The sequence below is a fragment of the Fusarium venenatum genome (assembly GCF_020744135.1).
Source record: "Fusarium venenatum strain MPI-CAGE-CH-0201 chromosome Unknown EDB82scaffold_3, whole genome shotgun sequence".
In the NCBI taxonomy this organism is placed as follows: Eukaryota; Fungi; Ascomycota; class Sordariomycetes; order Hypocreales; family Nectriaceae; genus Fusarium; species Fusarium venenatum.
The window spans coordinates 1,710,283-1,730,799 of record NW_027072131.1 but is presented as its reverse complement, the minus strand read 5'-3'; the positions used below and the strand labels follow the sequence as shown (position 1 = coordinate 1,730,799).

At 48.6% G+C, this 20,517-nt stretch overlaps 4 protein-coding genes across 4 annotated transcripts; 1 reads left to right on the top strand and 3 right to left on the bottom strand.

Annotated features, from left to right (window-relative positions):
• Window positions 1-353: 353 nt before the first annotated feature.
• On the bottom strand, window positions 354-1,322 carry EDB82DRAFT_434562 (ATPase, F1 complex, gamma subunit domain-containing protein; the record flags this gene model as incomplete). Its single annotated transcript, XM_025726790.2, has 3 exons — window positions 354-482; window positions 536-669; window positions 725-1,322. Coding segments are annotated over 3 exons (861 nt in total), but the record flags the coding sequence as incomplete, so codon positions are not given.
• A 1,168-nt stretch (window positions 1,323-2,490) lies between these two features.
• Window positions 2,491-5,610, top strand: EDB82DRAFT_546547 (uncharacterized protein; the record flags this gene model as incomplete). Its single annotated transcript, XM_025726788.1, has 6 exons — window positions 2,491-2,542; window positions 2,718-2,941; window positions 3,009-4,610; window positions 4,659-4,910; window positions 4,963-5,412; window positions 5,470-5,610. 6 exons carry the CDS (start codon window positions 2,491-2,493, stop codon window positions 5,608-5,610), a joined length of 2,721 nt encoding a protein of 906 aa, XP_025581320.1.
• Window positions 5,611-6,401: 791 nt separating this feature from the next.
• Window positions 6,402-7,797, bottom strand: EDB82DRAFT_217351 (concanavalin A-like lectin/glucanase domain-containing protein). The gene is made up of 2 exons (XM_025726787.2): window positions 7,538-7,797; window positions 6,402-7,479 (listed from the first exon to the last, which is right to left on the bottom strand). Exons 1-2 carry the CDS (start codon window positions 7,632-7,634, stop codon window positions 6,452-6,454), a joined length of 1,125 nt encoding a protein of 374 aa, XP_025581319.1. The 5' UTR covers window positions 7,635-7,797; the 3' UTR covers window positions 6,402-6,451.
• An 11,289-nt stretch (window positions 7,798-19,086) lies between these two features.
• EDB82DRAFT_477038 (uncharacterized protein) lies at window positions 19,087-20,500 on the bottom strand (the record flags this gene model as incomplete). The annotated part of the gene is made up of 4 exons (XM_065608078.1): window positions 19,087-19,118; window positions 19,184-19,406; window positions 19,493-19,912; window positions 20,336-20,500. The coding sequence occupies 4 exons, from the start codon at window positions 20,498-20,500 to the stop codon at window positions 19,087-19,089; spliced, it is 840 nt and encodes a 279-aa protein (XP_065463829.1).
• Window positions 20,501-20,517: the final 17 nt, after the last annotated feature.

Sequence of the window (20,517 nt, the reverse complement as noted above, 5' to 3'; positions counted from 1 at the left end):
GGGCGCACGGGTTTATCGCATCGTCTGTTTTTTATCATGGCGCTCGCTCTTTCTTGAGGTCATACAACCTAGATATATGGGTGCTCGGCGTTATGCACAAAGAGGCGTTCATCGGGTCTATCATTCAGTCAATTCACATAAATATAATGTTACTATAACGCTAAGCGTCACTCTTACAAGCTTCCTGGCATCGCTACTTATTCTCTTTTTTAGATTACCATACATATCGACTTTATGGGCTACTAAGGAATTTATTGAAGCTTTGATACAATGAAGGAGACCATGCGAGGATGGTGACCCGTTGGCATTTGTTACAAAGGGAAGCATTACACCCCGACTTGTACTCCCACTCCTTACATGTCCGCAGAGGCAGTAGCACCAGTGATAATCTCGACCAGCTCTCCGGTAATGACAGCCTGTCGTGTACGGTTGAAAAGAATCTGGTACTTGTTGATCATCTCACCGGCGTTCTTGGAGGCGTTCTGCGGGAATTATCAGTAATGGTCAACATGATTGGATTTTCAATTATACTCACATCCATAGCGTTTCGTCGGGCAGACTGCTCGCAGGCGTGACCCTCAGCAAGGGCCCAGTAGAGAGAGTTGGCAAGACCGTACTCGCGGAGGTTGCCAAGAACCTCGTCGTCAACCTCGAAAGCGGAGAAGTTGGCTAAAATTTGAGAATTAGACATTATCTCAACAACATCATATCTGGGACAACTCACGGGACTGCTGGATAGCCTCCTCAGAAAATGCCTCAATCATAGAAGCCTCGTAGGTCTGAGCATTGACGAAGCTGTTGTACAGGATCTTGACATCAGTGTACTCAGTGGGGAGCTGGATGACCTGGTCGGCAATGGCCTGGGCGTCGGCAAAGGTGGGAACACCCTTTCCGATACCAGCGAAGGTGAGCTGGATAGCCTTGGCGTTGGTTCGGGAGAGCTGAGCCTTGGCCTTCTCGCCAATAAGGACGAGGTCGAAGGTCTCACCCTGGGCAGAGAGTCGGCGGACGTATCGGGACAGACCAGAGTGAATACCACCGCAAAGACCCTTATCGGAAGAGCAGACAATGATGAGCTTCTTCTTGTCCTCGGTCTCGACAGCCTTGGTCTCGGCAGACTCGTAAACCTCGTTAGAGGTCTGTCCGTAGGTGCGGGAGTCGTTCATGGCGCGCTGAGCTCGGTTGAGCTTGGTGGAGGCGACAATCTTCATGGTGTTTGTGATCTTCTCGATGTTTCGGATAGACTTGAGACGGTCCTCGATCTCACGGAGAGTCGCATAGGTAGCAGCGGTGCTGGGGACGGCAGTGGCCCTGGAAGCGCGAAAAAGGACGTCATCAGCATTTTCCTTCTCTTTTTTTCGGTGGTTATGTTTTTTGGTAATTATCGACTATTCCCCTCGAAGCACATAGTTGCATCTTGAAATATTATTTCGATCGGGTAACGGGCGTATGGTTTGTTGTGGTTATGACCGAGCGTCGGAGCTGAAGAGCTCATCTCATCCGGCGAACAAATTCTTGAAGTTCCCGACACCCGGAAGAGCCACTAAGATACTCCAAAGGGGAGGGATGTGAGGAGAAACTTACCGAGCATTAGCTGCAACAGCAGCTCGGAGAGCTGGTCTGGCGGCTCGCGACAACATCTTGACTGAGGATTGGGGACGTAGAGAAAGAGCCTCTGCCAACGGTGGCCCAATTGATCGTGGTATACGGATCAATTGATAGAGATGGGGTCGTGTAAGGTCGGAATGAGGTGTATAGGTTGCTGCGGACTAAAGTGTTCAGGTTTGCTCTTCGCTATTTTCCCGGGTAAATTAGGTAGCCGACCGGAACTTCTAGGCGCTCGACATTCACCCACTATAAGCTGTTGGTCTGCCAACTTTCTTCAGAACACGTGATCTCACCATCAGCTCCACTTTTGCTGCATGTATGACTAAGGCAAGCAAAAGGCTCTTGGCCCAGTTTTCATCCTCTCGCAGCCATCACCCCTTCATCCAATCATACCTTAAACTTTCCTTTCTAGCCCTATCGCTGAGTCGCTGCATCTCTGCGTTACCAAGGCCTGAACCACTGAGAGTAAGCCCTGCAGTGCCCACCTCACTGCGCTGTGCCTGTCTGCCACTGCCTTGCCTGGGTCCTGCAGCTAGGCCTCTCTCGCCTCGCCTTCCCCCGTCGCCGGGTCCAGGTCATTTGTCTTGGCTTAAAGAAACAAGCACGCCGCTCTCTTGACTTATTCCTCCCAATCCCATTGTTGCTGATTTTCTTCTCCCAGCTTCTTGCGAAATCTTCAAAATACACCCTCATCTCCTACACAAGGCGTTGAGGGGATCTTTTCCTCGCGCTTTCTCTTCCGATATCTCGTTTTTCTATCGCCTACAAAGACCTACTCTTCCTTCTCCTACGCTTTCACTTTTCAGATCCCAGTCCCTGACCTCATCGCACGTTGGTAGGCGGACAGCCGCAGAACGGATACTCGCTTTCAACCACACAACCATGAGCTCCTCCGACGACGATCGCCCTCTTGCGAAGGCTAATGGCCATCGACGTAAGTCGCGCTCTATTTCCCAATTCCTTGCTACATTGATGGTGCATTTTCGCGCTCATGGATACCATGAGAAGGCGTTCAAAACAAAGTTTCTCCCAATCAACTAGCTGCCTCTGCCACCATGTCGCATACTTTTGCTGTTCCTTATTTGATCTAACAAAACACCTTCTTATAGTCTCAGCGGCAAAGATTTCACGCGCCGAGGACAATGCCATGGCTCAGCCAGTTCCAAAGGAAGCCGCCAAAATGGCTGGCCTCTCAGTCCGCAACGGTCCCCTAGAAGACACGATGGACATCGATGAGCCAGCTGCCAATGGTACAACGAAACGCAAATCACGTAATTCCATCACCAAGGTCAACTACAAGGACGATGAGTCAAGCGACGAAGGTGCTCCAATGGTCAGTATTTCATGATACGAGAAAAACCTTGTTGTGGGGCCAGCTTATGCTGACCATGATGTTGCAGGCCAAACGCCAGAAGAAACAGACAAACAAGATTGCCGAATCCGATTCCGATGACGAGCCGATGGTGAAGGCACGAGGAAAGAAGCTTCCACCGTCTTACAAGGAGACCGCGCTTCCCGAGTCCTCAGACGACGATGACGAGCCTCTTGGTGTGAAGCTCGCGCAGAAGAAGGCCAACATTGAGAAGAAGGCCGAGAAGGAAGCTAAGGCGATTCGAGCCAAGGAGCGAGCCAAGAAACCTACACCCAAGAAGGCTATCAAGGATGAATCTGACGACGACGACGTGCCCCTTGCGAGATCCACTGCGACCAAACGACAAACAAACGGAGCCGCTGCGAAGCGAAAGTCAAATGGCGTTAAGAAGGAAGAATCAGACTCTGATGCTCCTATTTCCAAGAAGGCTAGACCTGCTACTGCCAAGAAGAGTGCGAAGGCGGAGTCCAAAAAGGCAAGTGAGAGTGATGGTGAAGAAGAATTCGAGTGGTGGAACGCGCCCAAGAAGGAAGACGATTCTATCAAGTGGTCCACTCTGGAGCACAATGGTGTTCTGTTCCCACCTGACTATGAGCCATTGCCTAAGAGCGTCAAGATGCTCTATGACGGACAGCCGGTTACTCTTGCGCCCGAGGTTGAAGAGGTTGCCACTTTCTGGGTTGCTATGATGACAACTGCATCGATCCATCATCTCGAGAACCCAGTTTTCCGAAAGAACTTTTTCGACGATTTCAAGGTCTACTGCGACAAGTACGGTGTAACAGATGCTCAGGGTAAGAAAGTCGCTGTCAAGTCACTTGATAAGTGCAACTTTGACAAGATCAACGACTACTGGACCAAGAAGATAGAACAGAACAAGACCAAGAACATGACCAAGGAAGAGAAAGAGGCTGCCAAGGCCAAGAAGGACGCCCTCGAGGCCCCTTTTACCCATTGTATATGGGACGGCAGAAAGGAGAAGGTCGGCAACTTCAGAGTCGAACCTCCAAGTCTATTCCGTGGTCGTGGTGAACATCCCAAGACTGGCAAAGTCAAACAACGTGTTCAACCGGAGCAGATTACCATCAACATTGGCAAGGGCGCCAAGGTTCCAGAGCCTCCCAAGGGTCATCAGTGGAAGGCTGTGCAGCACGATCAAAAGGCAACCTGGCTAGCCATGTGGCAAGAGAACATTAACCAGAACTACAAGTATGTCATGCTTGGAGCGGACAGTGCTATCAAAGGTCAAAGTGATTTCAAGAAGTTCGAGAAGGCTCGAGAGCTCAAGAAGTACATTGACAAGATCCGCAAGGACTACACCAAGGAGCTCAAGAGCGAGGTAATGGCTGATCGACAGCGAGCCACCGCCATGTATTTCATCGACAGATTGGCTCTCCGAGCTGGAAACGAGAAGGATACAGAAAACGAGGCCGATACAGTGGGTTGCTGCTCTCTCAAGTACGAGCATGTCACACTTGAACCTCCCAACAAGGTCACGTTCGATTTCCTTGGAAAAGATAGTATTCCCTACAGAGAGACTGCTATTGTAGACGCCCAGGTTTTCAAAAATCTGAAGCTCTTCAAAAAGGCACCCAAGACATCGGGTGATGATCTTTTTGACCGTCTCACTGTAAGTTATTGAAACATCTCAAGCAGCTATCAACTAACACAATTGCAGACCTCTCAACTCAACAAGCATTTGACCAGCTATATGAAGGGACTAACTGCTAAGGTTTTCCGTACCTACAACGCCTCCTTCACAATGTCGACTCTGCTCAACAAGCTTGCTAGTGACCCTCGCTCTCGCGGTACGGCTGCAGAGAAGGTGAAGCTGTACAACGATTGCAACCGTGAAGTTGCTATTCTGTGTAACCACAAGCGAACCGTTGGCGCCTCTCACGAGCAACAAATGGCCAAGCTAGGTGACAGGGTAAGTTTGACGCGCATTAGTTTAATCCTACAGCGTACTAACTACTTTTTAGATTAAAGGCCTCCGATACCAGCAATGGCGTACCAAGATGATGATACTTGACATTGACTCGAGCTACAAGAAGAAGAAGGGCGCCGCCTGGTTCGAGAAGGATGAGGAGCTGAATGATGAGTGGATCAAAGATCACCAGCAGTTCTTGCTCGAGGAACAGCGCACAAAGATCCAGAAGAAGTTCGAGAAGGACAATGAAAAGCGCAAGGCTGACAAGGAGAAGCCCCTACCTGAGAAGGAGCTCAAGGAGCGACTCCAGGCTGTGAAGGAAATGGAAGCCAAGTTCAAGAAGGAGAACAAGACCAAGAAGGTTGAGGCTGAGGGCCGAGGCGCTACCGTTGACAAGTTTCTCAAGGCTGTGGACAAGTTCGATGAGCGCATCAAGACGCTTGAGCTCCAGGCCCAGGATCGTGATGGTAACAAGGAGGTAGCTCTCGGCACCTCCAAGATCGTGAGTTTTCTAAACACCCAATCTACTGCGTTGCGGCATACTAACCATTGATAACAGAATTATATTGATCCTCGTCTCACTGTCGTCTTCTCCAAGAAGTTTGATGTCCCAATCGAAAAGTTCTTCTCCAAGACGCTTCGGGACAAGTTCCGATGGGCGATCAAGTCTGTTGAGGACGAAGATGATTGGACTTTCTAAATCATCGTGAGAAGGGTCGGCGTACAAAAAGAGAAAAGCGGGTGGCTTTCGGGTTCTTTGCTTTTACTTTACTAATTTGCTATTTTCTGGAACGTTTTGTAAGAATACTCAATCAGTGCTTTCAATATGAGCAAAGAGGAAGAGGGAGGTGTAACGTCGATGATGGGCTCATAAATAGAGGCGTAAGCTCGTCATGCATATGCGTGCTTACGAAGGAGGGTGAAACGGACAGGGCGACGGACTACTAGGCGCCGAGATGGGTTATCTGGAGCATCTGGGTACAGGAGATTTGGGCGGCAGAGGCTTTGTTCTTTAGATACATATATAGAAACACTACGCGTGTACCAAGGGGTTGAGCTCATGCTAAGGTTTGCTCAGTGCGCCTCTCAGCAGAAGAATACGTCAGCTCGGCTCTGGGGAAAATTCGATTACTATATATGCATTTTCATGTGTTAGTGTAGGTGATATGTAGGCAACAGTTGTGAATACAAATTGGTGAAGCAACAAGTTCATGGGATCACACAGTTACTGGTTGATTGTACAAAGGTATTATTCTATCTATAGTTTATATCTATATAATTCGTGCATCCTCTTTGTTGCCCGAGTCCATTGCGCCGTCGCTAAAAGCAAACAAATCAAGAAATCAAGAATACACGCGAGTGTAAATGCTATATGCCAGTATTGTGCAGTAACGCCAACCAACCGTATCATGCAAATCAGGTATCACATCCAATCCTGGTAATGTCCCTGAAACTTTGTACGTCTATGTCTTGCCAATGTATAGGGACTCAGCCCTTTGTAATATCTCGAATCATCATCATATACAGCGAGAGGTTCTTTCTTAGATGAACCTTCCGGCAAAAGCCATGATGCCAGCGAAGAAGGGGATAACAGCGATAAGGCTGTGGAAGGGTTGAAGGGAGCTCATGGCGCTGTTCTCAGCTGGAATGATCTTTCCTTCGGCGTTGAGGCGCCATCCTTCAGGGATAGCACCGCCAGAAGGACGAGAGCCAGTCCAAGGCCATCCGGTCTGTGTAGCCGTGGCGGGACTTCCATCCTCTCCGATACCTCCAATAGGGACGTTGTCGTTCTGTGTGGCAACAGTTCCCTGGGCAGTAGCAGTGACGGTCATGGCATCACCGTTCTCGTTGCCATTGACAGAGCCGCCGATAGCTTCGATGGATTGCCATGAACCGGATGTGTCCTTGTACTTGTACTCATCGCCAGTAGAGTAGTCTGTGATGATGACGCTCTTGACCTTCATCGTGAAAGGACCCTTGGAATAGTCCGTCGGTCCACGAGCCCATTTGACGGTTCCAGGTGGGTTCGTGTTGGGATCGCCACCAGCCCAAGCTCCAAACTTGACTTGCATTGGGGTTTGAGGGTATTGGTTGTCGGGTGCATCTCCAGAGTTGAGGGTGCGGACGACGGTGCCGCCAACCATCCAGACAATGCGGTCCTTATTCCAATCAATAGTATACGTGGTCCATTCACCCTGTGTGTTGGTGACATCGTGGAACTCGCCACGGTTGTATGAAGTAGTCTGACCTTTTCCAAAGTAATTGGACTGGATCTCGTCGTTGTCGGAACCAAGCCACTCAATGTCGATCTCGTCAAGCACGTCGGACTGAAGAACGAGCGATGAGACGATACCAGCGCCGGGAGCAGCCTTCATTGTAATCTCGACACGGCCGAACATGATGTAGAAGAGGGAAGCGAGCTGAGGCGCATCGTTGGCGCGGGCAACAGTGAAGGAGACACCCTCGTCGTCGTACTTTGGAGAACCGGAGGCTGCGAAAGAGTTTACGGCGCCTTTGGAGAAGTCGATGTCGATGCTCATACCCAGCGCATCATCATTGGGACAAGTGTCTATGGAGAAGTTGTCAGTATGCGATGGGGTCGGTGTATAGCGTGGTATTGGACTTACTGCTATGTAGGGGATTGCATGAACTCCATGTTTGGGCTGAGACAGAGCTAAGGAGCAGCGCAGTAGCTGCGAATGAGGATTTGGATGGCCATCTCATGATGAGCTATATGTGATGCGGTGTGATATGTATGTACAGTGGGAACGGGAGTGGGAGTAGATAGATAGTCGTCGATACACGCAAGCAGTAGTGGTGTGATTTACTTATATCGGAGTATTTGCTATAGACTCGACTCGACTATACTCGACTTGACGGTGTAAGGTAGCAGTAACACGAAAGGCGGTGACTAGAGTCTTAAAGTGTTTGCATGAGATAATAATAAAAAGAGGACTTGTACTGTAGGAGGGAAAAGCAGAATTAAACGGTGAGAAATGAATTAATACCCAAGACTCGACACGTCACGTCACAACCACGCTCCGTCACCGTCTAAACGTTGGCCGGTTTTCCGGTTTTTCTCGTTAATTCTCTTGGGCTTGCCGCGTAATGAATTAATTGGTCCCCATTAAGTTTTTCCTCTTCCAAGTAACTTGGCGCCCAAGAATTAACTACTAAAGAAATTGAGGGGAGGTTGGGGATGCTTTTCTTGGTTACGAGTCCGTGTGGTTGGAGGTTGGTAACTACGGTAATTCGGGTGGCTGGAGGCTTGGTCTAGTCTAGTCAGGTACGGGTAATGAAAGACAATAAAAACTAGACAACTACAATCACAATTACAATTGGGTATTGATAAAGACACTATGGGAATTCTGCAACCTGATAAAATCTAGCATGGATATTTCCCATTCATCTTAACAGTTGTTCTACAGCAGTATCCATCGATTACAATACAATGCCTTGTTTTCACCGCTTCTATAGAGGGGTCTGTTCTGTCATGCCGAGTTTTATTGTCAGCCGATCTGACAGGCTACGGCCCGTGTGGGGCCGTTTATCTGCTTCGGAACCCCGATGCCGGCCGATTAGCTGCTGGTTACCCTATACCATGACAAGATTGAATAACGATGGTTCTGTAACTTGAGGTTTTACACAACTCATGAATCCCAGAGTATTCAATGGTACTAGTGCTACATTTGTATTCAATGTTGACTGTTACTAAGCTGTGCCGTCTAAACTTCCAATAATTTCCCGAGTAAAGTGCAACTCAATCAGAGCATTCTCACCAACATGAGCACTTGTCTGTTGAAAACACCAACTATCAACATCGCAACAGTACATCAACTTCACCTAGTTACGAGCTCTACCACCTGACCTATATGAGATTAAATATACTATCTAGTAGTATCAATCATCCCCAACCAATAATATTTATACAGTTGTCAAATACTATCGAGTGTTAAGACTCATCCAAACACTCGTCGCATGAATCTCGATCCTCGTAATGGCATGCAACAAAACCATCCCTTACTCGAGATCTATATGCACGTCACTTAATCAAGATCGATCAAAGGCCAATCTGTGTGTGCCAGACTGGTATGTTAGGGCTGGATCTATTGGTTCTAAGACATATCTCTCAAACACTCACCCTTGCATAGCTCTCTATGTAAGACTATGGCCTCTTGGAAGCCTCAACACAGACACTTACACGTGTATTTAGACCATGTCTGACATCAACCCTTGCTTTAACAGAAGGAAAAGGCTAACGTTAGATTCGTGAACCTCCATGCCATCTATCTCTACGATTACTGGAATGGAGACAAATCATGCATGACGGATGAGTGTACCCTATACCGACCACAATCGCGATTGGAGATACACAATACTCAGCGACAGGCAAATGAGCAAGAAACAACTACGCAATTGCAAGTAGGGAATAAAAATACGAAAAGAAGGAACATAAAAAAATGGAGCAATAAAGGAAAAAAAAAAGTGATCGCTCAAAGCCGAGGACAAATACCCGTCAGACTAGAGAAAGAAGCAACGAAATATGCAGGTGAGAGTCAAGAAAAGACGTGTACCAAAAGAAGAAAAACTCCATTACAGCGCCACTCCCCAAAAAGCATTCAAGGGCTGATAGATGATCAATTCCAAGTATTAGACTAAGATGCTGTATGTATATGCAGTCTATTATGCGTCTGTTATGGAGCACATGACAGCAACAAACGCACTTTTGCCCTCGCATTGGACTCGGTCTTGTCAGGTAAATGCAGATGCAGACGCAGATGCAGGCCCCAAATCTGATTAACGACGTGTCGGTCAGACACAGACAATGACAATGCATCCAATCGGCATCTGCGAAGTCGCCGCGAAACCTTTGAAAAACTCTATCATTGATCCCTCACAGGCTGACTCGACTGTATGTACCGTGCTCTGATCCATCCATCAGCAAAGAGAGGCGACAAACCGTCGGTCTGCAGGCATAACTTCGGCCGGCTGCCGTGCCTCGACACAGCAGGGCGATGAGGCCATTCGGGACTCTTTGTTTCCTCTACCGCTCATTCAACAATAGTGGCATTAACAGTTGATTCCCCACCCTCTCTCTGTCTCTGTCTCTGTCTCTGATTGTCCAAAGTTCTCGAACCCCCAGATAGATGCCCTAACCCCACAAAGTCCTGCTCTCTGACATAGTAGGTGGAACTGCAAACACAGAACCGCTTGGCTGAGTGTCACAGTGTATCCTATCCGACAACCCAGCAGCCGAATTCCTCTGTAAAAATAGGTTGATGGGTATGTAATATGTGAACGGACTATTTGCTGTCCGCATAGACACCCCCTCTCGTCTGAGGACAACTCTACTGCTCTGATTTGAATCTTTGACGTCAAACACGGACATGTGCAGTGTGTTTCAGATAACTATCCACTGGGATACCTCAAACGTCTCTCTTTGTATACTTCTGATTGGATCGATCGTTTCATCTTCAGCTGAGCATATTAAAAAAAAAACTGCATATCGGATGAAAGGTCTAAGCCTCGTGTCTTGTGTCACGTTGCGTTGCGTAGCTTGTTCCTAACGACTGGCAGCCACTAAACAGTCTGGTAATTTAACACCTCACTTTCAGGTATGGAAAGCGTTTGATGCACCAGTCCGTGTTCACTTCAACCAGTCAGTAAGCTCTTGCTTGAATAGGACATGATACGTCGTCTTCAAAATCCTTTGTTGCCTCTCACGTTGTCGCCCAATCAGACGAGACGTGTAAGTTGCATAGTCATGGAATGGGACGACTGGCCCGCATAGACACAGACATATGTAGGTAGATAGGTCAAGTGTAATAAATCATAACACATTTATTTTCATGATATATTATCGACTTCTGACAATACTTGCTTGATTGAGTAAAAAAAAAAAAAAAAAGAAAAAAAAAAAAAGAAAACAAGGCTAAACAGGGTTAGAGGAGGGAAGAGACGACAAAAACATGATTCAGAGAAAAGAAGAGCAAAAACAAAAGCAAAACCTGATGCATATTCAAAAGAGGCAAGACGACAATGACAACAACCTGTTGGTGTGTCAAGTAAAGTCAAGTCAGGCCTAAGCAGACAGCCAGACCAGATCTGATCAGATCAGATCAGATCTAACAGGCAAGCAAACACCGCTTATTTTCTGCTTGCTTGCTTGCTTGCTCTGCAAATCAAAGCAAAGGCAAGCCATAACTGAGTACGGCATTAATTAGTTACTGGCAAACGGTGAACGGGTGGGCTCGATGGTAACCTAATGGCGAGTCACAATTAGATAGACCCTTATGCCGAAATGACACACCGTCTATCTGTTGCTTCCCTCTATTAATTATCATCAAACCTACCTAGTCCATGTTTGCTCTCAGACTTTGCGGACCGCGCCTCGCCTCGCCTCGCATCGCATGGGCGGGCTGGTCCGGAGCTGCCGTACATAGTACCCATCAACAGGCAAGACGAGACAAGCGATGATGGAGATGGCGATGATAAAGTCGTTACCGCATGTACGTAACAAAGCCGAGGCATGTCAGGTCGTCTGTGACCGCCTGCAAGTCATCATGCCATTCTGATGAACTGCTCGGGTTTCGCCAGAATGGTTCGAATTACACCGTCGTATTGAGCATCCGCTTTGTCTCGAAGAGCCTGGCACAATTGCTCCCAAAAGCCCCATACGTACCCGTAGACCAGTACCAGTACTGGGTATGGCATGAACGCATAGACGCATAAGACAGAGAGCAGGGGTGGCTCGGGACGGTAAGCATCCTATCAACCCCGTACCTGAGACATGTATACTGTACTGTGTGTGCGGTGTCGAGTTGAAGAAAACTTTGCAATCAAGAGTCTCTTCTCACTTTTCCTGTGCCCACGGACCATACAGGCCGTGGTAGCGAAAGCATCAACCCTTGAGCGTGGAACCGACTGGCGAGATAATTTCTTTTTTCCTTCCAATCGTCGGTAGTTATCACATGGAGCTTAATACCGAACGAACTGCTCTAACATTCCTTGTTAATCGCTTCTGCATCTTGCTGTTACCGCAACTCAAGTTTGGGGTTGTAGCTGTAGCTGTAGCTGTAAGTATCATGTGTAGGATCTTCTGGCAATAGCAGTAGCTCACCGCATAATTACGGACCCTCCCCAGCTGCGACAATGAACGAGCGATCAGAGTGAGGCTGCATACCAACAAGAAGCAACCGTTGGTCGCAGTCCGAGCGATTCATGATCGACATGCAGGCAGACTAACGAGAGACGGCAGCAGCAACGCCCACCAACTGTTGTTGTTGTTCGGTTTGCAGGAACCAAAATCAGCTGCCCGTACTTTGTTGCTTTGGCAAGCCTGGACAGATATGAGCTCGGGCCATAGTACCGTCCTGTTCGTCAATACAAGTTTGAGGTAGAAATACAAGGACAGAGGGGGACTGTCGTCCAATGTTGGTAAGTGATACGCAGTAATGAGAATGACATTGACGCACGGAGCTCAATGTCAACACCCGCTCACAAAGTTCTTGACATATCCCACGTGGGTTGACAGTTTTATTCAATCGGGAGTTAGCAGAAGGAAGACCGTGCATTGATTGATTGCCCTTATCAAGATCGACAAAGAATCATGGCCAGCGGCATGATAGTTACATGTTGGCACTGCTGCACTGATAGTTGCTTTTGTCGACACTAGCATCTCGTACCAATACCCTGCAACAACGAACAACGACTCTTAAGGCAAAAGCAATAGCTAGCCGTTGCATTTGAGGCTTACAATGCCATCTGGTGGGACAGTCTCATACTGTATGTAGAATGAAGAGTTTGACTCGCGTGCAGCATCGCGGTACAAGCGCAAAAAGAGGTCCCTAGAATTCCACCCAATGGATCGTCAACATGGATGGGTTGACAGCCACCTTCTCAAATAATAGAGCATGATCTCGCGCTATGCTGGGGGGCCAATTTGAAACCTTCGAGAAGTCCCAAGGACATGGTCGGCGGAATGCCAGTTGGCCTGGACAAGGGATGCCGTTTAGCGTTGGTCCAGGATGCTATTCTACCAGGGTGCCCTGGCTTCGAGCTGATTTCGACGTGCGTCCACATGGCTAGCCCGTTATTTCATCTTTGAGCATCGCAGTCTTGTGTTGATTGACTCGTGGAGCGGCGAGCGGATCATTCGTAGCTCTGCTACTATCGTTGCGCTTAAGCTCGGATGAGGACTGTAGCATCGTTGCTAGATAGATGCGGAAACTGCATGTGCATCTATCTACATGCGGAAAACCCCAAGCATTCCTAAATCCTGTGCCTGTGGATTAGACATGGTGGCCCCCCAGTAATTCTCATGCCTATGCATGAACGCATTGTCGGGTTATCCGTTTTCTGGGGACGACACATCTGATCGAGTTTCGACTTCGTCTTTGGACTGTATCGTATGCAACATGGGCAAAATGCCTCAAGCTAAGCACACGGATACTGGTGGAAGCGGTTTGCCACGACGACACCACCCAACTATTCAACAACAAAACGAGTCAATGAAGTCAATGCTGGCTATTCATCCAGCTGAACCATTGATTCCGCTGCGGCTGATTGACACGGAACCGAGAGACATTTTAGGACTGGCAAACACGAGCTAAATCATGCCCAGGTCAGATTCAGACGTCCTACGTATCTGAGAGGCGATCTTCCAGAATCATGCCAAAAATTAGGGTCCATGCTGAGCAACTGGTCCATCTGTTCGCTCGAGAACTGTATTGGACCGGGCTAAAATCCGGGGAGCATCCTAAGGACCGGAGGGCCAGGATTTTTATAGCCTAAGTCCCGGAAGACCTTGCACTTGAGTCTGGCTGACCACACGGCTACGCATCCGGGCCGTTGTCAAATCTCCAACAAGCCCCGCCGCTCCATTTTGAAACAGGGGATACCCCTGGCCTGACTAGCTGTTGGAAGGACCCCTGCTCGACCTTCCATCAGGGTCCCATCTTGTCCTTGATCCAGGTAGCCAGGCCCAGGTAAAGCCAAGCATTTCGCTTCCGAGAGACGCTGTGCCGGGACCTTATGATGGTCCAGACAGATGAGACCAGAGGTGCAATTTTGAGTGGTAATATCGACTGTAGCCCCAAATTGACTGGGCAGCTCGAGATGCCCATTGTTAATCCCAAAGGGCCATGGCAGTAGGGAACGAGCAGCTCAGAAAGAATTCTAGAAAGAGAGGAGGGAGACGAGAAAAAGGTGATGCTCGTGCGTGAACTCTGGTATCCGCGGACGCGGATTCAGATTCCCCAGACAATTGGTCTGGGGGTACATGCACGTTGGCTGTACGTTGGTACGTCGGTAGAATCAACTGAACCACCACGTTGGATCCTCTTTGCCTCGCAAAACCAGTTAGCCTTCGACCGCGGATCTTTTGGTGAGATTCGGCCAAGCTCTGCATGTACATGTATACGTACCTACCTACCACATGTTACTGTGCCGGGGATGTGCGCAGCCGGCTCCGCGAGGCCCAAGCCTGACACTAACAGCGCGATGGAGCTGTCTATGCCCTCAATGTTCAGGGCCAATGCCATCCTGTGGTATCTGCGCGACGGCGGTGTCGATAGCTTCAGAGCACGTTCACAAAGTCTTACGAGGTGGAGGGAAGTCGCAAGAGACCCGCGAAGAGGATCAGTGGAGTTGATGACCAAAGTTAGGTAGCCAGGCGGCCGAATGGATAAGAAGTATTTCGTTTCCAATACGAAGTGACGATTCATTGCCACCGGCCCGTTGATCTTAGTAGGCAGTCGACATGAATTATTGTTTGTGGTTGCAATAATGATCCTGCCGAGCTGTTTTCCCAGCGGATCGTCATTGTCCAACCTCTAGGTACTGGGGTTTGAGGGAAATGATCCGACTGTAAACAGTACTGCATGTGTGGTGACAGACTATCATCTTCTGGTGTGACCAGTCTGTTGGTGCTCATTCCAAATTGTGATATGTACAGAGTATTGATATGCGATAGCTGTGAGCAAACAGCGTGCATCCAGGTTCAAGTCCACATCCAACAAGTATGTTTGCGGCCCAATACATGTGACAAACAAACTTGTTATAAAATGATTTATTTCTTATGAGGCGGCAACGGCTGGGCGTTCCTGTTCCTGCATAACGGCGGCGTTCGCTTCTTGCAGGCCCTGGCCTCTGTATGTAGCTTTCTGCAGCAGACTGGAACGTTGTTATGCAAGGTACGCAGCCCAAGTTGCCACACGTTACGTTCTTATGACTGGACGAGGGGGTCGCTTTACTAACTAACATCAGTCAGCCCAACACCACTAGTTAAGCCTGAGTTTCCTGGGCTGTCGATGGGGTCTCTGTCGCCCCAGAGAAGAGCAAAGCTGGAGGTGACTTTCAATGGTTCCAGTTACCTCATGATACATTCATGTCCTGTGACACATAAAGAGAGCAGTGACAATATGGGGAAATGATTTAAAAATATGAGCCGAGCTAATTGAACAATTATTGTGCGACCAATGAGTAGGTAGGTTCCTATCGTTGTGTTCAGTATTTATGGTCTCTTGGTATGATGGTATTTTCTGTTGGCGTTAGTTTAAACGATGGATAGTTTGTGTGTAGGCGACTTGTGGTCGAAAAAGTTTTCCTCAGTAATAGTTATCAATAGAATCTCGCCGCCGTCTCGCCTAGAGGGAAACCGAAGTCTCGGTATCCGTAACTGAGATAAGGATACAAAAAATAAAGAGACAACTGCCCAGGTGTAGATATTGGAGAGCTGATTGAGCTATTTCGTCTTATTTGCTCTAGATTTTCACTGCCGCAAGGCTCGCCTAACATCCTAGCGTGACTATGACCGTATGAGAACAGTGATCCGTCTTTGAGACGCACGTACGGGCGCTCGAATGCATAAGCACCAGCACAAGTCCAAACGCAGGGGCACAACTCCGAGTCCATGTCAGGACTAAAAGGACGGGAGGATGGATCGAGCGATGGATTTCGTGTGCGTGTGTGAGCTTAGGTGCTTGTGCATATGTGGCTTGCATCAGGAAATGAGATGTCGATTTGTGCCTTGTTTGTGCGTTGAGTCGTGTTCAATGTGCTCGTTTGAGCCATCGCCCCACACGCTATTCCATAATGTGCTGCTCGTATGCATTGTTCCTGGCTAATGCAACCCCAAAGTATAATACTAGCACTACAAGTAGAAACAGCAGCTTTATGCATCAGCTAGGGTTTCAGGTTTGAGGTAGTCCCTTTGTTGACCAATGGGACTCAGCCCGGGCCATTTTAGGCTGGTATATATGAACGGCCACAATTCGGTCATGTCCTTCATAACGGGCATGGCTTATGACTATCAGATATCCACTTTACTCACCATCTGTAACGTCGTGTCTGAAAGAGAAAATGGTCAAGTGTAGTGGGCCGAACCGCCATCCGCAAGACTTGAGTCTGATAATGAGGCGGAAACTAGAAACATTCGTACATTGTATTGTTGGAAACATCGTTCAGCTCAGCTCTAAAAGTTCGAGACGGAGATGGAGGGTTGGATCATGTCATGCTGCAGATTTGGTAACGCTAAGACTGAGCGTGCGTCAGAGTACACGAGTCGAAGCATGTATTGAAAGTTGAAGTGTTTCATCTGTCAATGACGAGTTTGAAGATTGATGGTTCCTTGCCGAGACTCTTTGGACCTTCTGGAACATCGACCTTCTGAGCGAAGCCACTTCTGGGGCGGGCAATTGTATGGCCCGGTGTCAATCCTCGGCCATTGAGCCCATTGTGAACAAAAAGACAATTAGTCCGTTTGGAGCCGGTTCTCTTCGGTGACATTTCCGTCCTGAGCCAGGCCTTCTAGAGTATTGGAAACCATGTATGTGCCAACAAGGTGATTGTTGCCAATAGTCGGTTACTACGTAATGCCTGCTCTCACAGAGAAGGGCTCAGATTACTGCTCGGTTGCGGCTTTGATGCCAGATGGGTCAATCCTCAAGAGATATCGCTGAAGAGATCCATATCATTGATGTTAGGTCCTACATGAAAGAAACCCTGGTCCTAGCTTCCCGTTGGTCCTAGTTGAGCATTTACTGTGACGCCAGCCAAGTGATGTATGATAGCGGCAAGTGGCGGTACACAGTGTTCAGTGTCTTGCGTGGATGCTGTCATTATTGAACCCGGACAGACCCTGGAAAGGTAGATGGAAGTTGGGATGACAGCAACTCAGACACGAGGCAAAAGCACAGGGTATCAAAGCGCGTTGTAGTGTATTTCGGAATATCGTCGTGGGACCGTCCGTGTTAGTGCAGATCTCGATCACAATATCCTCGCTGCCAGACATGCTTGATCTAACTCGCTGTGGGCGCAATGGTGAAACGGATTGTATCCAGCAAGATGGAACTGGGAGACGGGAGTCTCCGATTCAGACCAGTGAGCATCAGAGTCTTGGATGATATGCCTCGGGTCTGTATGAGAGCGGGGTTGAGTTTGAGGAACAGATTTGTAGACGAGTATCATGATTACTGCTGTCGTTGATACCAAGATGCTTGACTCGTCGACATGGTCAGTCCACGTTCTGGTGGTCAATTGTAGCATGGCGCCGTTACACCATGATCCGTGCATTGGCTTCCTTGTGCGCAGATAGCGGCGAGCGAAGTAGAATTCAAGTGGCGTATTTTGAGCTCGAAGCCATCCATAACCGTACTGTCTAGCTTGGGTACAGTAGTAATAGTTTTAGTTGAAGAAAATTACCGCAAGCCGGACGGCCGGGCCAACATAGAGGCAACCCAGTTCACTGTACAGTCAGAACAGAACAGACGCACTCCAACGCCCAGACCAGAGGAACGAAGTGACGAGCCAAGGCCCGATCGAGAAGGACCTTCCCCAGAAGGTGATTTCAGATTATGTATGGGCGATTGGCCGGGTCCAGGGCCAGACCAGTGTCACTGCTAGACAGGGCTCGGGGACCTGAATCCCAGCTCCCAGTCCCCAGCAATGGATGCTATCAATGGACAGTGGAGAAGTGCTTCCCTGACGTTACATTTAGAAGTCATCTCGTCTTCTTTTGGACCCTTCGATAATTTTGACAGCCTATCACTAGCAGGGACGATTGGCTGGGTCGGTCTTGCCCTTGTTAGGTAATAATGCCAAATTACCTTATCCTCAGGGAAGGAACCATGATGCCTACCCAGAGCAAGGTTCCCTGGGACGATCGCATGATTGAAGCAACGCTACTCAACCCTTTGAAATCCAGTCAAGATATGTACAGAGAAGTATACTAAAGCAGCTCCAGATGTTATGGAGAAGCACTAATATACCAATGCCCAACACTGGGGCAGAACAGCTGCAGTTGGCCGCTCCATCGGTACCTTACATGAAAGTCATGACAAGACTTACGCAATCCAGCTCGCTCATCGTCATGAAGCAGCAACGCCATGCGCAATAGATCATCCACTATCTCTCTCCACAACTGGCGCACTATCATGTTACAGATAATAATGTAAGCTCAGCTCAGTCAGGAACAAGATGCCAACTAACGTTAGTAACCCAAAGTGCTATCCATTATCTCGTACTAATGCTTGAGCCGACTGCTCGTAGTGGTATCCTAGTTTAGTGCACACTTACCCAAATTTAGTAGGTGCCGCTCCGTCCCGTCAAGTTTTGTTTTATGCAAAACCGCAGACCCAAGTTAATGTCACAGCGCAGCACCCGGGTTTGCCGCATAAAATTATTTCTCAGTTCCCTCTCAAAGAATGGGGCGATGCTGTGAACCCCACCGACTCTTCACATTCCTGCACTATTCTGGGTGAAGGCAGTGTTATTACCCACCTATATTTCTACGCATACATATTTTTGGTGCTGCAGGCCTCATTGCACGCATCGTTGATCAGTTCAGGTGGTGGCCCACATGGAAGTTGCTTGTCATCATCGGCCCAAGATATTCCAATGTCATCTGTTTTGACACTGAGATGATTATTACGACTCTCTGTCAAACCGGCCTAAAAGCAGCCTGTAATGTACCAAGTACCGAGCAAACACTTGACTCGAGAACGAACATCTGCACAGCATGGTTGTATGCCACATTGGTTTATTGCGCCATCATAGTTCATAATGCGAGTCAAGCAAAACATGCGAACTGACAGGCAAGCTCGCAGGCAAGCAACTGCAGAGAAGAAGCAACCAACCAAATACTCGTCAGGCTATAAGCAATCAACCCAAGTTTGACCTACAAGATCGACCCAGTTAGACAAACATGACCTGGTCTGGTCATACATTGACTTTTGTGATCAGATATCTGGTTTCCGGTCGTTGTTTCAACTTACACCTACTATACCAATGATGATTGATCAAGGTTTCCGCCAAATAAGCGTCGTGATCCATCACCCCGTTTGGTTCCTTAGTGGCCATATGTCCAACCAGAGCTCGACGCAGCTCATCGTCACCACAGGCTCCCTCCAACTTGGGCCGCAGAGCAATCAAGAGATGGGACGGAATGGGACGGGTGACGTCTGGCGCTCCACCAAGTCGAGTGCCTGCCAGAGGCCGCTTCGAGGTGATCAACAAGTTAAAGAAGCCTACATACGAGTGAAGCAGCCGCGTCGACAGTCTGTACCTTGCATAGCACGTCCTACCATGCATCGGATGGATGTGACACGACATAGCCCGGCGAATGGAAGCGTGCATATCGGCGCCGTGGACAGTGCAATAGACAGAAGCGGTGCACAACGCAATTCCGAGTGGACAGTTTTGGAGTTGTGCACGGCCAGGATCCATTCTGAACGTGCCCAATCTTCATTGCCTATTACCGCATGTTGTTTATTATTCTGTGACAGCGCGGCGCGGCGAATCCAATGCACGCCGACTCGCCAAGGCATTACCCTATCAGTGAACGGGATTATGCAGCCCTTGTGACGCGGTTTACGGTTTGCGTGCCACCCAGCGATAGGGAGGCTACTGGTAGCGAGTAGTAACGCACCGTGGCGCGCCTTGGCTAGGGTCATGGCATAACTCGCAGTCTGTCTGGTATTCTTGAGACCCCCACTGGCTGGAGACTATAGAATAAGCATGCATTACAGAGCCTTGCAGACGAATGGAAGGGATAAGATGAGGGAGGCAGAGAAATGTGCAACAGAATGTGCTCATCATTAATGGCGGCTGTGGCATTCGTTCCGTTCGTCGGATCGGATTGTGCTAGACTGACTAATGGATGGAGGGCCAGGTTATGCTGTGCTGAGACTGGAAGAAGCTGCCCGGGTTGTAGGTGATAAGCCCACGCATAATCACTCACCGCGCGTACAAAAACCAACCAACAAACGAAAAAAGTGATGGACAGCACAAAAAGAGACACCAAGGGCAAGACATGGAACTTGTGCACACTTGCACAAGCGACCGAGGACGCTCTTTCGTGAGCCTTTGGCTCTTTGGTGCCATCCATCTTCTCACACGCGCATCCACATAAACATCCATATCCATACCTTATCCACTACTTTATGGCCGAGCTCTTTATTCAGTCGAAGCATGGGTTGTTGCATTGGTACGGTATAGGCTTCGGAGGCTACTCTCATACCGCGGCGGGCCATCCGGCGACGGATAGGCTCGACGTTTCGTCCAGAATTAGAAAAGAGCAGTGGCTGCGCCATTGTGGTGTGGATGGAAA